Here is an 18,605-nt window from a genome sequence, read left to right as displayed (position 1 = left end):
GCGAATGTTCCAGTGACGATTGACGACCGAAGCGCGGATTTCGATTTTCTTCTCTCGCGAATTCCGAAGCGTGAACATCTCGAACGTGTCGAGCGCCAGAGGAATATTTTTTCGAAAAGAAGCACTTTTGCTCGCGCGGGCGATCTTTTATATTTATAATTATGCATGTATAAAAAAATGATATATATATATAAAATTGCATGTAAAATGATATATTTTAAAATTATATAAGTATATCCTTTAATAATATATAATGTATTTATAGGAGCGTATACAATTGTTATTTCTTTATTTTTATAAATGATATTATTTTATCGTCACGATCAGAAATGGCGGTACGGTCGAGCAATTGGTTTTGATTGAACGGAAAGTTAATTTTATATACGTTATCAGCATATTGTACCATGTGTTTTCCCAAATTATATTTCTATAATTATATATATATATACATCTATACATATAAAAATATATACATATAGCGATTATCTAGAGACCGTCTAGAGCAATCATAACTTTTATAATTTGGCGCTCGATACATTTGAAGTTCCCCATTTTAAATTGTTGAACACATTTGTAACTGATATTACGGTGCCTACGTAATTATATACGACTTTAGTCGCGCGATTATCTCTCCGCCCTGAACGAAGGGGAGGGAGCCCACCCTCCCGGAGGTGCGGAAGTGGTGAAATTCGGACAGGACGCGAATACGGCAGGAGAGACTCGGGAGGACGAAGGGCGAAGAGGAAGCTCAAGAGGAAAGGGGGGGGGAAGAGGGAAATTCGCGCTTGAGGCGACAGGCTCGGCTCTCCGCGACGGAAGGAACGGCTGAGAGGGAGGATTCGTGAGGGGACACACCGCACCGCCATCACCGCCGACTTACTCTTTTGCACACCCGTCATCCACCGAAACCGGAAAACCCCCTACCCACAATCAATCGTATCCCCGTAGAAGACATTTCAAGAGAAACGGACCTCTCTTTAGCGCATCCCGGGACGTTGATCGCAGTGTCCACGATTAATCGAAGCACTTTATGCATAAGCGAAGCGTTAACGATACGACGATAGTATTAAATTTATACACGTGCGTAAATAAATACACAAACACACCCTTTACACGCGCGCGCGCGCGCGCCACATACACACACCCACACACGCACGCACACACAATTCTCACACGTACACGTATACATATACATATAACACTCGAAGCCGGACGTGTCAGTTCCCGAGGTTTGCGAGGCACCCTTTTTCTTCTACTTTTTCCTTTTTTTTTTCCTTTTCGCTCCCTGATCGCGCTGGCGTACCTCACTGTGTTCATCGTCGATGATCGGTGCCTAACAAAACGAGCGAAAGGTAGAAATCGCTGATTGATAGAGCAAAGGAGGGGGAAAAGGGGCGAGGGTGACGAGGCGTTTTCGAGAAACGCGCCGGGACGGGAGGGGGATGGGGTGTATCCGAAACGCGTGAGGGATGTGACACGTCCGCGCGCGTGGCATTGAAGAAAAAAAAGGATAAACATATAAAAGATTATATACACGTATGTAAGTAACTTTTAGAGTATTTGAGTAAAAAAGAGGCATACATAGTTGATAGCGTTTTATTAAATGTTGTGAAAAAGTCTCTCGTCTGTCTGTCTGTCTGTCTGTGTCGTCTAAATGTCTGCCGTCGCAGTCTCTCGTCTTCATATTCTTGGCGCGCGCTAAGAGCGGCTGAGGCCAATCATCCCCGCGAGATCGTCGGAGGATTTGATTTTTATTTAACGGGACCAGAGATTCCCCTCACTTTCGTATCTAATTTGGAACCGAGGGGGAAACCGCTGAGGGCATTGTGGTGTACAGATTTGCGGCATTACTGGGCATTACTGGGCATTTTTGGGCATTAGGCCTTGCTGGGACATTATAAAGGTAAGATAAAATCAGATAAAGCAAGGAAAATAAGACAAAATGAGGTAATAAGATAAAGTAATGCCCACTGGGCATTAGTGGGACTTGGTACAAGACTTTGGTCAGCGGTTTCCCCCTCGTTTGGAACCGAACAACCGCGTTTGGCGCCAAAGATATGTGGCCATTTGGCTTTCACCGTATCTCTTGCTGATAGAAACCTGACGTTTCAAAGAGAGATGTTTTATTCGTTCTCGTTACGTCCCATTTGAGTCTAACGATGGTTTTCTTTCTTCTTCAGTATATGGTATCATGTCACTCTATCGTTGGTGGTCACACTTTAGAGAGAACGCTTTGTGCTTTTAGAACACGCTCTGCAGCGATAGCTTGAAAAGCAGTAATTAGAGCTGTACTCTGTTGTACAATATTTCCCGGTACACTTTCGATAAGTTCAAGATACATGTGGGTCAGAATTGGACCGGGAACACGCCGCTTTCGCGTGATGAGCCACGCATCTTCCCCGATGGCTCTTTTCATTTTATTTTCTTCCAATTCAGTGGTTTTTAAGGAACTTGAATTATCGAACAAGTATTGATTCGTTAGCGTAACAATTTCGATATCTCTTTTTGTATCATTTACTGGTTTCGATCGTTATTGTCATTTTGAAGGGGTTGCACGATACTTGAAGCCATTTCTAGAGGAAGAGTAAAATATGGACCGAGTGAAATCTGCGAACATATAAACAGGAGCAAGAAACAACGTTTGCAGGAGAAAACTTTAGTAGAATAGTCGTGTAATATTAGAGAAATGAGCGTGAGGTTTCTCGATTCCGCAACGTACTTGAGTATCTTTTCACCGAGCGGAGTTCCAGAAATGGAGAAGCTGGCAGTCGTTCTATTCTTTTCAGAAAGTGACAACAAAAATAGCAACGTGATATAACAATTCTAAACATGGCGCGTGAAATCTCTCTTTACGGGCGTCGGAACGCAAGCCTCGAGGAGAGCAGGGCCTCGGACCAGGCCAACAAAATGGTAAGATTTCGTCGCACGCTGCCGTAGAAAGTGCAGTTTGCGGAACTTTTTGGGACAAAAGTGTGCGCGAAAGTTTACGTATGAGCTTTCCATGAAAAATTCTTGTCGTAAATTAGGTCCACTTTGTCCCGATCCTGTTATAGGATTTTATAAATCATCTCGTCTAAGGCGTCTGAATTCTCCCTGAACAAAACTATAATTAATTTGTTTACCTTCAAGAGCGAAGACGAAAGTTTAAATTAAATCGAGTCCCCTAAAGTCCATCTAAACTCGCTACGTTCTTTTTAAGATTTCCCACGTGTTTTAAGTTTCTTTTTTCTTTAGACAAAAGTTTGATTGCTTTCACGTGTTACTAATTTTACAACGCGAAAGCTTCAGCATTAAATACCTGACGGCGTTTGAATTAAAAATCTGTCAAATTAAAATCTTTTTAAAGTCGCCGGGAAAGTCGAGAGTTTTCATCCCCGAGAGGGAGACTCGTCGCGCCCCTGGGGTCTCTTCTCCAAAATTTGGCGCCATTCTGGCACCTCAGCGTCGAGCTTTGAGGCGCATCGATCCGTCCCTGGATACCCTCTCCTCAACAAAAGCCGAGGGGAGCACCTCCGTTACAACAAATGGCGGTACCGTCGTAAGTACCTGCTCCCCACCCCGTGCCTCGTCATGGTGGGAAAAAGTCCGTCACACACCGGCACACATCTCCGGCGTGACGGTGGTTGCCACACAGTCGCACACCGAGGTCCGATCCGCGAGGGAAGCTCGCGGGATCCGAATCGGCTCGGCCCGCAATTTTCCCGGCGCGTCGCGGCCTCACGCGCGCGCGTCCCCCGGTCCCGCCTTGAGGGTTTCCTTTCGCAATCTGAAGAGCGGGGACCCCCGTGCGGCGGTCCCCCGGTCTCCCTGTACCGTACCGTACCGTACCGTGCCGTTCCGTTCCGTTCGCGGGGAACGGCACTCGCTCGCTGGGCCGAAAGAGAGAGAGAAGTCGCCGCCCGCCCGTTCGTTCGTTCGTTCGTTCGTTCGCGTTCGTTCGCGCGCGTTCGTCTCGGAAATACCGCGACGTCGCAAGTGCATTTTCGGAGCAACGGGGAATCACGCAGTGAATCGTGAAGTGAGTGAAATTCCGAGGGGAGGTTCGAAGGGCGAGCGACGGAGGAAGAGGGAGGGGGAGGGAGAGAAAGAGAGAGAGGAGCGACGACATGCTCGGAGGTGTCGTTGACGTTTCGTGTGTCAGTGTCCTCTCTCGGGCTCTCTCGCGCCTGCACTTGCCGCATTGTTCTCCATCTCTCTCTCTCTCTCTCTCTCTCTCGCTTCCTCTCGCTCGCTCTGGCTCTCGTGAGAGTGCGCGAAGGGAGCGACCTGAGGGGGGGGGGGGTCTCAAGTACTCCGCGAGGGTACTCCGAGACGTTGCGACTATGTCAACCGATAGAGTCGTAGTTTATAGTGCACTTCTAAAAATTGTAGAGTACGATTGCTACTGTTCTCCTCAGATCCTTGAGGCTGTCTCTCTCTTTCTCTCTTTCTCGACGTGACAGGATATCCCTATCCGACCGCTGTATTCCTATGTCCCTAGAGATTTACTATAGTCTCTATCGCTTCGCGTAGCTATTCTTTTATGAGAGTCCGATGACATGTTGACAAACATGCATCAAGTATGACAGTACTTAGAGTCGTATGAGAAAGAGTTATCTAATCTCGGCTATTATTAACGGCGCTCTTTTTTTTACTTTCCTTACGCGCACGTATGAGATACTATTCGTATCCGATTATTATCCGATGTAATTACATCGCGGTCCTCGGTCAACCGTTATTTTTGTAATCCCTCGTATTAAAGTTCCTTCACAGTTAAAATTTGAGAGGGTGAAACCGACAATTTAAATGACGATATCCATTCAGCTATTATTTTTGTAATTTTTCAACTGACGTTTCTTTATTATTCAAATTTCCTCGTAGTTCAAATCTTTAAGCGTAACATCGATAATTTCATTTGTCCAACGTATTTTGTTAATTATTATGCGCTCGGCAAAATTTCCCAATAGTTACAATTTTGGGGAAGTAATATATCAAGACGGTTAAAAGTGAAATTTGTATCCAATAAAGAAGTAAAAAGGCTGTCAAAGAGCGTACAATTTAAAAGCAGAAGAAATCACAATCTTATTAATAAAATTGAAACTACTTTTACTTATGCGTCTGTAAAGTCGATTCGTACGCGTTATCACCCGGTCCAGTATTATTTCCGAATTCTTCGCCTCTACCATTATCTCTCTCCGTTGTCAATCGACACTCTAAGTTTGCGTGTAAAATACACTGCCTTTATCATCAAAATACACTTTTGTTCGCTCTCAATTACCATTGCGCATTTTTTCCACTTAACATAGAGTCATTAGTTTTCAAAGTGTCCGAGACTTTTGACCCCGTATAACGGCCCTCTCTTCAACGTGTACTCCATTCCTCCCTTGACTCTACTACCGCTTCGAGACAACTTCAAATCCACCTGGAGGCCTCACAAGCGTCCTCCCTCTTCTCCCCTCACGCTTCAATTTTCCCTCAAAAGCGGCGTTCTGTGCCAGAGGAAGCAGACAGTCGTAAAAGGGGGGAAGACGGTACTCTTCGGCGTCGTGCGGCGCGATGCTGGATGACAGATTAGACCCGGAGCGGCTATCACAGGTTGAGTCCCTCGGGAACGGTCCCGCTTGGGGGGCAGGCTTCGGCGCAGAATGACGAGCGCCGCCGGCTCGTGCTGCTGTTGCTGCTGCCGGAAGCGTAGCCGCGAAGAGGAGCAACGAACAGCCCGGCGACGAAGACGACGACGACGGGCGACGAGTTCGCGTCCCTCTAGCGCCAGCGGGGGGCTATGAGCGCTGACAATGGGGACGAATCCTTGGTAATTATCGTGCCTTTCTCTTCTTTTTTATCGCCCCCACGCCCTGTCCCCTCTTCCTCCGCCTTCCCTCGCGCGTTTTCCGCCTTCCTCTCGCGGCAGGTAAACGCGTCGGGCGACTTTTCCATCCGCCGTGCGATTTGTACGGGGGGGGAGGGGGGGCACTACCCGCGCCGAGTTACACTTTCGCATTCCCTCCGTGCGGGGATTTACGTAAAGGATAATGACGGCATCTAACACAGTCTCTTCCTCTCTTTTGATTTTCCGCTCACCACGCGCGCGTCCTCTTCTCGCGTAGATATTAAGTCTGGAAATGTTGCTCCGCGTTCCTTTTGACGTCTTAACATATTATATTAAGACTGTCGTCGTGTAAAATTTGAATTGCAGGACTCGAGAGTGTTTTATACGAAAGATGGTACTATACTTGGCGCGAGACCGCGTCCCTCGGTATATTCGAATGCTGGTTGGTTCCGCGGGTTCTCCATTTCGCTATATTGATTTTTCTTTCGTGTTATCGCCGGAGCTCTTCCGTTTTAATCAGCTTATGGATATCGCTGTCTCTAGATACGCGCGACTTCGAAAAACGATAATGTATTCCGGTCTCGCGCCGCTCATTCTCTCCTTCCCCCCTTTTTCTCCGTCACTCTCTCTCTCTCTCTCTCTCTCTCTCTCTCTCTCTCTCTCTCTCTCTCTCTCTCTCTCTCTCTCTCGCGCGCGCACGCTATAGCGTGGAAGGATTGTGGCTGGATTTGAAAGCCCGTTCCTGACGTAACGCGGTCACGGATCGTACGTTTTCGTTTCCGGAGGTACGACGCTTGAAGACGCGATCGATAGACATTGCAGGCCTGACGAAATTTGTTCGCCGCTGTTTCTTTATTTCGGCGCGTTTATGCTATCGCCGCACTGAGAAAAATGTCCAATTGAATATAATCGGATAATCCACTGGCGTAATAAGAAACGAACTTGTCCGATTACATTGCATATATCCGATGAAAGGTATGATCGGTTTTTCGATCAACATCGGTGACTGCATTTCATCGGATATTTACATAATTCAATCGGGAAAGTTAATCGGAAAAATTAACCGTCGAAAACACCGTTTAATTTGTTTATCCGATGGAAATTTTTCTCAGTGCACTCACCAATACGACGGTGAAATGTTGATAAGAGTTTCTATCTCTCACATACGCGATAATTCAATAATTATAAATCGAACGGAACATTAAACATTACACTGAGAAAAGTTGTCATCGGATAAACCGATTAAATAGTAATGAGTGAGTTTAGTCGATCTTAACTGGCACGTGTTTAATAGAATAAAATAAAGAGATATACAATGCGACGTTTCGACCAAGGGTTTAGGTCCCTTTCAAGCACGTTCTAAAGGGAACAAACCGATAATCGGAAGTACGAGCTTATCAAAGTTTTTTGTCTATTGTCTGTTAAATAGTGTTGCCGATGGTTAATTTTTTCGATTAAATTATGGATACATCCGGTGAAATTTATCCGATGAAATGCAGTCACCCATGAAAGTTGAGTAAAAAACCGATCGTATTTCTCATCGGATATACAATTTAATTGGATATATCCGTTTCTTATTATGTAATTGGATTATCCGATTACGTTTAATCGGACATTTTTCTCAGTGTAGAAAAGCAATAATTATTTCTTATTACTTCTTCGTGTCTTGGAAAAGCCTGACAAGCTCGACGAAGTCTCAAATTATCGCGCAAATTTTTCGCACCCAATCGAATAACAGTTCACGTTTTAAACTGACACGCTGCTCGATGCTGTAAAAAGGCACATCTGTCACTCCGAGAAATATTTATAAAGGATTCCAGAAGCTTTCTGACAATTTCTGGAACACCGTAATTGTTGCAAAACGCGCTGTCGAAGCGTCGGCGATCCCACAAGTCGTCCTTGAACGAGACGTCAGAAAGAATCCGAAAATCTCGGCTATAATGATCCATAAAACGGAGAAATTTCCCGCGGGTTCTTTGCACAATTGTGAGCAGCGAAATGAAAGCAGCGGTGCGCAGAGAATCTGATAGACAGGTATTTCTTCGTAGCTAATTAGGCCCTGGTCAAGCCGAACCGAGAACTTGGCAGTAGATCGGCTCCGCTGATCGACTTCTACCTTCACTCCCGCGGTCGCTTTTCAGCGACGTTTGCATGCGCCGGACCGTTTCGCGCGCCGAATTTGTATCTTTATTGTATCGAGTGCCCAAAGAACGCGATGTAAAAAGGAAGGACCCGAGTTATTCTTTAGCTCAAAACCGGAAGGTTATCGCCAGGGAATTCAAAATTAAATTAAAGATCGCAATTTAAAAAATTTCGGACTAAGATGGGACGAAGTTGCGAATAGCAATAGAGGAAAGTCCTCTATTATGAGATAGGATTCTAATATGAGATAGTAGGTTTTCAACGTCCAAATTCAATCACAAATCTTTTTTCGCAACGATTACACGATACTTAACAATCCAATTTTCCACCAAACAAATTTCATTCCAAGGGCAACAAATTCATGATGAAACCAACAGACGATGCCTATTGATCTAGCGGAAACTCCGCTGTCTCATATTAGGAGCCTGTCTCACAACAGGAAACCTTCCTCGACATTTCGGATTAAAATAAAAATGTCGGGCACTTTTGTCTCCTTAAAAGCAAGTATCTCTAAAACAACCGCGCTGCTCACTGGGCCGACCCGATATTTTACTCGCGTACGATCGTAGCCACCGTCCTTGGTGGCTCGCGTACTTCTCCATCTCGGCGTTTCGCAACTTTCGCGCGGTTCGATGTTGGAAGTTACCGCGGCGTTAAATCGCAGTTTCGCGTCCCTCGTTTCCCCACGGCGCGGACTCTCCCTTATCTCTCGTGCGCATCGTCGGTCGGGGAAATGTCAAGGATCTCGCGCGTGCGAGGCGCCCGTTCGTTCGGGGGCATCGCACACGGGTGCTTCCCCGTCCACGGACGCTTCCGCGACGGCGGCCGACGTTAATGGGCAGAAAATTACGGCACCCATATATCACGTATGTGCAATCGTCGCCCGGTTGTGACATTGGGCCTTGACACGCCGCCGCGCCGCGCTTCCACCAGCCGTTATCGGCGATTATCGCAAGTCCTTCGGCGCGCCCGTCAGACGTCGTGTCCTTATCGCCGTTCGCCGTTTGCGGTAGATCCTGGCTGGATCAACGCTGTCATTTGTACTTGCCGTCCAGTGGCGTTCCAGAATTATCGCGACAGCCTCGATCGCTCGAACGTTTATTCTTCCCTCGAGGAAAACGTCGTCGAAGATTAGATGCATAAAAGAAGCTTTGATAAGGAATTCGAGTCTAAAACTCGAACGGTTTCGTCCTCCAAACGTTTCCAGGCGAGTCTTCTTTTATACGCGTGCAATCGCTTAGGAACGAGGATATTAATGTAACCGATATAATATCGCAATTAATATTATTATTACGTTGTATAAAAGATAAAGACTAAATTGATAATTAAACTATGCACACTTTTTTTTATAGATGGGATATTTAAAACCTACGTAATAACATTTTATTTGACCACTGCGTCCTCCGAGATTCAACGATTTTGTATTTCGACGCCGGAAGAATCAATCTCGGGGGAGGGGAGGGGAGGGGTTAGAGCTTTTGTCTGATTTTGGAATCCGCGTATTCCGCGGTGATGAAAGAGCGATTGGGCGCGACCGAGGGGGAAAACCGCTGAGGACATTGTGGTGTACGGATTTGCGGCATTACTGGGCATTAGGCATTGCTGGGGCATTCGAAAGATAATATATAAGATAAAATGAGATAATAAGATAAAGTAATGCCCACTGGTGCCCAGTGGGTGCAAGATTTTGGTCAGCGGTTCCCCCCTCGTGCGCGACACAATCGGTCTCGTTCCTGCGGGACCGACGAGCCGCTCCGGAAAAATCCCGGCGGCGAGCTGGAAAAGCGCTGCTTCCAAGTCGGGAATCCGCTCCGGGCCGGTTCGCTCGCTCCGGCGAGCCGCGTTCCGCGCCTCGCGAGCGCCTGACGCTTATGGGGAATGCAAAGTAATACGTGTCAGGTCTAACGAGGCGCGTCGCGGAATGCAGACAGGAGGCGAAGGAAAACGCGCTGCAATGTGGGAAAAAATTAAGGCCGGATCGAAGTATAGCTGTAATTTAAGGAAATCGGAGCTTGGCAACCCCCTAACTGCTTTTTATACCGTGCAGAATCGGCCGAGGAATTCCTCTCCGAAAGTATGTCTTGTTCAGAAAAGCTTGTAGCGAAAAAATATTTGAACAATTATAGAAAGATATAATGTAATTTTTTTAATTACTTTAATTGAGAATACCTCACGTCTTAATGATGCAATTAGTCTTGAAATTAAGCGCTAAGTGCGCCAAAATTGAACGCGATCTTATCTCGGGAACAATTTTTATAATTTCTTTTAATAACATTTGGAATTCGCGAGAAAACTAATTAAAGTATAAAGATCCCACGCGGGTATTAAATATATCTCAGTATTCTCCTTAATTAATTAATTATTAATGTATTAATAATATAATGTAATTAATCGCTATTGAGAGTATATTCTGTAAAAATGCTCTATAACACTGTATCTCTATAAGGCGCTGCAGAGCAAGAGAGAAAGAGGAACGAAAAAAGAAAGAGTTGCAGAGCTACGGAACTTATAGAGCGAAAATTTTCTTACAGAACACAGAGCTCAATTATATTACACGGAGAGAATTTTCTGTTAAACTTTACCCTGAAAATCGTGTAGTGGACAACGTGGCACTTTGAAGAACTGCACGAGTGTCTTGAAATTTTACCACACATTCTACTAGTAAAATGTATGGTAAAATTTGAACAAACTTTGATAAAATTCTTCGAAATGCCATGTTGTCCGTCGATTACATGATTTTCAGGATAAACTTTAAGAAAAGATTCTCATTAATTTATATATCACGATTTATTATGAAAATGATAATTCACGTAATGTTAACGTGCAAGGTTTTTTTCGGAAATTACGTAAAGCCGAATTTAAAAAACTTGGAACACTTTTGTTAATTTTTGTAATATTCTACAAGTAAGCAGACGTTTTAATTCTTTAAGATTTTGTTGTTTCTCAAATTTCTAAAACTAGCAAAGTTTTGTACTAAGTTTTACAAAATTGTACATTTTCATGAGAACATAGTAATTTGTGATACAATTTCGTAGATATTTGTAAAGAAAAATTAATGTTTCCACGAAGATATAAAAATTTCTACAAATTTCTGTTTCAAGTCAATTTTTGTAGTTGTTTATAGAAATTCTTTCCGCTAGGGAAGTGTCTGAAAACGGGATGAAACTTGGCCGCGTGTTACAGTTTCAAGGAGAAAACGCGCGCGATGGTCGCGCGTGCCGCGATATCGGGCCGTACTTTCGCGATGCCGCCGTGCGAAAATCGCGAGCGCGAGTTGCGCGGAAAGGAAAAGAGATTCCTCTCGTTCCGTACCGTGAATTCAGAATGGACATCCGCCTTTCTCACGGCGCGACGTGAGAAGATCGGCCCGAGCGAGTTAGAACTGGCGCGCGTACTTCCCGCACACCTCTATTGTGCCGTCAATTGGAGCAATCGTCTTTATCCGTGCACGGGATCTACCCACACTTCGAGCTCGAGTCAATTTCTCGCCGAGAATTGATAACCGGAATTGCCGAGCGGCGACACGAGATCGAATGGGATGGAGGAGGGCTTTGTGGCTGCACCGATAGAAAATTCAGCCTCGATCCGGGCATTAGGTCCACTTAAAGCGATTAGCACGTTTTTCACGTCCGAAGAAGGCCGGGAGATGCGATGATCGTGACAATTATCCGATGACTCAAGCCCCTCGTTGGGACTCGCCGCGCGACCAAATCAATCCAACCGATATATGGGGGCTTTGCTCTATCCGGAATTTAAATTCATTATTTAATCGGTGATTATTTCATTGTTACAACTTCCCGATACATCTACGTTTGTCCCTTCCAAATTGATATGTCGTGCGTGTAATTAGATATTTTATCTGAGTAATATAATCTAATTACAAATTTTAATAGAGAATTGAAAAACCACCATTAATTTAATTATGTAATCATCTTTACAATTTTTTATCGGTTTTGACTTAAGTTCTGTAATTATTTGTGTGCCGATAAAGGCTCTGTGTTGCCGAGACGCGTCTGTCATGATCGTCACGTAAAATATGAGTATTAAAATTTTAATTGTTAACCAACGCCTGACTCTTGCTCGTAATACATCTTGGCCATAGATTTGTTTATACAAAACACGAGCCGTTCGACTTAGTTTTTAAAATTACAGTCCATAGCAAATACAATTGAGTGAATTATTCATCTTTGTGACAGCCCGTGACGTCGACGTTTAATTCAAGCAACTTCATTTTTGTTTAATTCAACAGCATTTGTTTCCCGTGTATGCGAAATAGATGTATTTCAAGAGTCATATTGCCTAGAATACCGACAGAAAATCGATATATATATATATATATATAATACTATTTAGAATACGTGCTTTATTTAAATGTGTCGTATAAATTTCAGCGGATAAAATTAATTTTATTCCCGCGACCCTAGCGGAGAAAATTTCTATAAATAACTACAAAAATTTCACTTGAGATAGAAATTTGTCGAAATTTTTATATCTTCGTTGAAACGTTTATTTTTTTTGTAAAAATATCTACGAAATAGCACCACAAATTATTATACAATATTCTCATAAAAATGTACAATTTTGTCAAATTTAGGACAAAACTTTCCTAGTTTTAGAAATTTGAGAAACAACAAAATCTTAAAGAATTAAAACATCTGCTTACTTGTAGAATAGTACAAAAATTAACAAAAGTGTTCCAACTCTAGCATCTTCATGTTGATTTTTATAACACTTTTTAAATTTATGTAGAATTTTGAAGAATTATTTCTGGCAGGGAATCGTCTTTCGCTTAAAGATGTCAAACTCGAGAGATGTCACACGTAGCGGCTTAATCTAATGTGCTGAACGTTTGAGCGAGCAATCGAAGAACTCCGTCTTGTGTTGATTTCCTGTCAGCTGGAATCACCATTGAACACACACGAGTCGACCGTTTATACAAATGTTTGATCACCGGCAGCTCTCGCCGGCATTCCGCGGTGCCCGATCGCTTATTTCAATGCAACACATGTGGCACACTTCTATTTGAGGTTGCGGCCCACGAAAGGAGACGGGACACATTTCGTGCGCGATATTTTCGAGGTGTAATCAAGAGAATTAATCAAACGTTGACCCGAAAAAGAGTATCGAGATGAACTTTTTGTATCGCGCCAAAGAATTGGGAAAGAAATTTTATTTTTGTCTCACGGCGTAAATAAAATTTCTCAATGTAACATACGCGGAGAACGGAAGGGGGTTCGGTTGATTTCAAAATTTCTCCTCTCGTTTTCAAGAATGAAAAATTCGATGCGAAATCTTCTGCGAGTTGGCACTTGCGAAGAATTGGGGAATTGAAAATGCGCTCGGCTCGTTTCAAACATTCCTTTCTCGTATTAGACGACTAATTAATAATTTTAATCTTTTACACGTTGTTGATTTTGCAGCATTGTTACTTGAAATGGACCTGAAGCTAGGTCGAAACGTTGTAACGAATTTAATGCCGGTTGAGTTGACAATAAGCCCACAATTGAATTAAAACTGTGTAGTTGAGCGGTGGCTCGTAAACAAAAAACCCCCTACGATAATCGATCGTCTGCGCGCGGCGTGAAATGCATCACGGAAACATGCCACTGAGAAAAATGTCCGATTAAATATAATAGGATAATCCAATTACATGATAACAAACGGATATATCCGATTAAATTGTATATCCGATGAAAAATTTGATCGGTTTTTCAATGAAATTTCATCGGTAATTGCATTTCATCGGATAAATTTCATCGGATATATCCATAATTTAATCGGAAAACGTAATCGGAAAAATTAACCATCGGACATACTATTTAATTGGTTTATCCGATGAAAATTTTTCTCAGTGTGGCGATTATGAAACCGCGCTACTCCCGGCGCGAACTTTTCTGCCGTGATTTCTGCAGATTAGCGGCGCGTCCGGCTTCATCCGGATTGAACTTTAGCTCCTTGGGAGGCGGCGAGACTTGACCGACTTGAAACCGCTAACTGTTTCGACGAGTTTAACCTTGACTTCAATATATCGCTTCCGTCAGCGGTTCTCGAGGAAAAACAGCCTGGTAAGCGCGATAGCATCACTACGTGTGACCAGAGAACGCCTCTTTGTCCCCTCGCCGTCAATTTCGACCTCTTATCTTTCACCCTCGCTTATTTTTCATTTTTCCCCTTCGAGAAATCGAATACCACAAAGAGCACGACGAAATCCAGCCGGCGTTAATAAATCGAATAATCGGTTATCGCACCCACAGAAAAAATTTCCAGATCCAATGCTATTAAACTTGAATGTAATATCATAAAATAGGATCGATATAGCGCCGATCATATTTATTATAGAGAAAGGAATATTTTAATCTCAAATAAAAAATTCTAAAATCTAGAATAAAATGATAGTACGTGTCGTCTTTCGTCGAATATCGTGGTGCCAACTTCGTGCGTTGTAAGATGGAGGGAAAATCTATTCTAAACGCAAGAACAACAAGTCACTCTTGTCTCAATATAGTAGGTCAATCTTTTTTTAATTCGACAGAGGAGAATAAGAATTATTGATTTAATTTTGATATTGTTTTATTTCTATACTAAATGAGGTTGTGAGAAACATAACTGCGTCAAGAATACTTTTTGTCTCGGTAACAGAAATCCTTTCTGAGGATGAACAATTAAATTAACGACGTGCGTAACTCGTGTAACCCTCGCAGAGGATGTAAAGCCAAGCTTTAAACGTCGGTCGATAAAATTCGCGCCGTAGCAAATGGGATAAATTTCTTTTGGCGCAGACGATCGGCGATATCGTAGAGGAATTTTAACGCGACGCCTCGTGCTTTTTTCTAAATGTTAAGAGAGGCAACCTCTCGGGGGACCGACGTATGTGCACGCGTGGGACACGCGTGATCCTGAGTCACGCTCTCCCACGAAATGCTGCAACTCCTCAAGGTCTCTCGTAAAAAAAAAAACCCGATCGCGACGATGTTCTCGCGCGTTTCTAAAACGGGGCCTACGTAGGCTTCTTATGTAAATTCGCGATCATCGCGCATTCTCCGATTGGGCCGCGCGACTGGAACACAATTGCGCCCGCGGCTCGTAATTGTCCCGGCGATCGTTTATATGCGCGCGTCTCGCATTGTGCGCGACGCGGACGAAAGTAAAACGCTGAGAAGAATCGCGTTCTCTCGCGAGTTTCTATGCTTTCGCTAATCATGCGATTATCCCGCCGGCTCGCATCGAGTGGCACGAGAAATTGGACGCCGGGCGCCGCGGACTCTGATCGAGCGAGCTCTCGAGCGGACGCGATTAATCGCGCGGGGTCGCGAGGCGCGCGGCGATTTAATCGCGCGTGGATTTATCAACTTGCGTAAGCGCGAGCTATCCCAACCGCCGCGTAACAGCTGGTATAGATTCCGCCGTGCGATACGTTGATACTTGCGTACGGGCGCGCAGTTTGTCGGCCCGCAGACATACGGCGCGAACGAATCGCGTGCGCCGCCGGTCTTCAATATTCATTAATGTTCGTTATTTTAACAACGTCAGCGTTTTCCTGACCACATCTGGCATTTTTAATAATACAGAAAATTTAACGCGAAAAATATCACCTCAGCCAGAGTTTGAACCTGGACTTCCCTACACCCTCAGAAAGAATTTCTGTTAACGAGACAAAAAATATTATTGACGCATTTATATTTCTCACAACCTCCTTTAGTATGAAAATAAGACAATATCGAAATAAAATCAATAATTCGTATTCTTCTCTATCGAATTAAAAAAAATATTGACTTACTAGGTATATTAATTCGTTATATTAAATTAAACTGACTTCGACACTCCAGTCGAGCTCGCTTATCAATGAAAATCGCGCCGCGATAGAGTCGAATCAGCACCCGATAACGAGAGCGCGCAGGTTGATTACCGCTGGTGGAGCACGTGTTCTCGGCGTTCGTTACCGCCGTGAAAGTAGAGAAAATTTACCTCCATCTGTATGCCATTCGGGCAGAGGTGAATTTTTACGCTGACAAACACAGACGTAAACAGAAGCGGAGACAGAATTTGGAAGCTAATGTGAACAATCCCGAAAGAGCTGCCCACGTTGAAATAATTCGCACGCAGTAAGATCGCTCATAATATTCTAATCTAAACAATTAATTGTAAAAGATTAATGTCAATCAATTCCCTTTACTTTTGCACGCCAAAAACAAAGGTTCTTTGCTCCTTTTTTACATTTTGCGAGTGTGAAATACGAAGCGAATATTCTCGTCGCACCTCAAAGCGGTTTCGACAGCCACGTAAGTATATATGTTATGTTAATCAGCCGACCTATTCCTGAGTTTAGAAATTCTTCGGCGTGGTGACAGTAGTTCTTGAGTCCAGTTACTTTCTAGACAGGAAGAGAAGAATAAATGTCTCGCCGGTACCGAGGTTAACGAACGTCGATTCGCCTAAGGCGAAATTTTTGCCGGACTCGTGGCTCCTCTCGAAGCTGCACTCGTACGACGACGCGAAAGTAAACGAACTGCTCGACCAGCTGTTCAGATGGCATCTGGCAGAAGATGTCACTCCTTCCGTTGCAGTTCCAAATTACTTTTGACAGAATCTAGAGATCAATTCTAATATTCTTTTCTCAAGCACAGCCTTCTTCAATTCAAGTGCAAACAATTGTTGCAGTTTTAAAAAAGCGCATTTAAAATAAAAATTCGTTATTATTTTGTTACATAATAAATAATTTATATAATAAATGTTATATAATAAATTATTAGAAAAATGGTTGAAAATAGTTCTCGATATAATAATATTGAAAGTAAATTAAATTTTGCGTTAATATTATTTTTAAATGATTAACAAGATTAAATGGGGAAAAATTGCGCGCGCACTTTTGAGCTGAACATAAAATTGTTGAAAATGTAAATTTATTGTTAGCGTTGAAATATTTGCTATACATATAAAATGATGGGCATGAGAACTAATTGTTTCGCGACGTAAGGTGACTCATACTCATTAACCAGCCGCGAATCAGCAGTTCCGGTTTTAACTACGAAATTAACTGCGGGGTTTTTTGAACGCGTATCGATTCGCTGGCCTCGTCCCACGATAACGATGACGTCGTCGTGACGCAATCGACGGTGGGCGCACTACGTGCACACCCACGTGACGTCTCTCTTTCGCCACGAGCGCGTCACGAATGCATCGTGTCATCAGATAACGAACTACGTATGGAATTAACGGCGATCGTTATTGCCGGTTCAAGTTCAGCGCCGAGAGCTTGGAAATTTACGGCCGCGCATGAGAAAGCATCGACTCGTACGATCAAGATATTGACGATCGTAGACCGCGCGCCAATTATTTTCTCAAGAGCGAGTCGACGAGAGACGCAGTCGTGGGCGCTTCGGCAGTGCTGAGTCCAGGGCTCAAAATACGCGACACGTGTTTTATATTTTGCAGAAAACGCGAGGAGGGAGAGAAGCTCGATTCTCTATCAACTGAAATTACGTTATTATCGCAGTCTAAAGTCGTCTTGTAAATTAAAAAACTACATTAATTCGTATAGGAACGTGATGTATATTTTCCCGCATCATTTACAGCAATTTAATAATTATTTTAAAAGCATTTAATTTGATAAGTGTTTTAACGTCCAAAAAGGATTGCCCGATCAATATACTCATAAGGCTCAATTGGTAAAAGTTAAAATTCGTCCACTGACTCGTTCGAATTTATTAAACATTAAAATAATAATTTATTCGCACCCAACATCTCGCGTCGGTTCTAATTGCCTTATATTTCCTCTCTATTAATTTCAACGAAAAAGGACTCGTAATTATCAAATAAAATTGTTAGGACGCCATTGAAATTACTGTTTCACCGCAACAGAGATTCGCGCGGCGACTCGCGCCGATAATTTATCCCTTTTGGATACGCCTGTAACTTTTATTGACGGATGCTGGAGGAAGCAGCTGGTAGACGCATCTGACGACCGTTTCCCTACGGTCTAACTCCACGTCGGCCGTCTGGGGGTTGTCCCGCCACCCTTACAACGCCGCTTTCTCTCTCCGGGATTACACATGGAAGGATTTGATGACTCAGACCGCCGTTTTATGGGGATGCAAAGTCTGCTATGGAAACGCAACGTGACGCCCTGCATTAGCTTTTAATAATTAAGCACAGCCGCGGGGAAAGAGAACGTCAAGGTCCAGCGAAGATTAAACAGAGGGATATTATTTAATGAGCAATTGTGCAATACGCGAGGACAAAGGGATCCCAAACAATTAATTTTAATCATTTTAATTCGCCATTAATAACGCCAGCGCGATAATCTGTAATTCATTACAGTTAAAAAGTTTTATTTATCTGCTTAACAGACGGTGGGAAAATATTTTATCTTACCATAATATTAATAAAGGATTGAGTTATTAGCTGCTACATTCACTCGCTCGACGCCAAGTCGGCCGAGTCAAAGGAAAATTCGCGCGAATGTCTCGAAATGAAGCCACGATTACGCGTCGGAGACGCTCCGTGGTTCCAGGATTATGTGTAGAAAGCGTTAAAGGAGCCGCGAAGGCCCACGGACGGTCACGCATGTGTGCGCTTGTCATGTGTGGCACATCCTGCAACTATTTCGTGCAAAAAGAACCTTAGTTCCTGCAGTTTATAACCCTCGTCCGCACAG

At 43.5% G+C, this 18,605-nt stretch overlaps 1 protein-coding gene across 2 annotated transcripts in view; it reads left to right on the top strand.

The window, feature by feature from the left end:
* Positions 1-3,349: 3,349 nt before the first annotated feature.
* LOC105567472 (ral guanine nucleotide dissociation stimulator) overlaps positions 3,350-18,605 on the top strand; it is a 37,388-nt gene continuing 22,132 nt past the window's right edge. The window contains exons 1-2 of one of the 2 annotated variants that reach the window (XM_012022369.1): positions 3,350-4,018; positions 5,286-5,791. In XM_012022369.1, the coding sequence (XP_011877759.1) occupies positions 5,762-5,791 (30 nt within the window). In that variant the 5' untranslated portion in view covers positions 3,350-4,018; positions 5,286-5,761. Of the gene's footprint in view, positions 5,792-18,605 lie in introns of both variants that reach the window. The other variant, XM_012022368.1, reaches the window with a different exon arrangement.

Source organism: Vollenhovia emeryi, unplaced genomic scaffold, assembly GCF_000949405.1.
Source record: "Vollenhovia emeryi isolate VEMERY1.0 unplaced genomic scaffold, V.emery_V1.0 DF939137.1, whole genome shotgun sequence".
Lineage (NCBI taxonomy): Eukaryota > Metazoa > Arthropoda > Insecta > Hymenoptera > Formicidae > Vollenhovia > Vollenhovia emeryi.
This window is presented reverse-complemented; position numbering and strand designations above follow the sequence as displayed.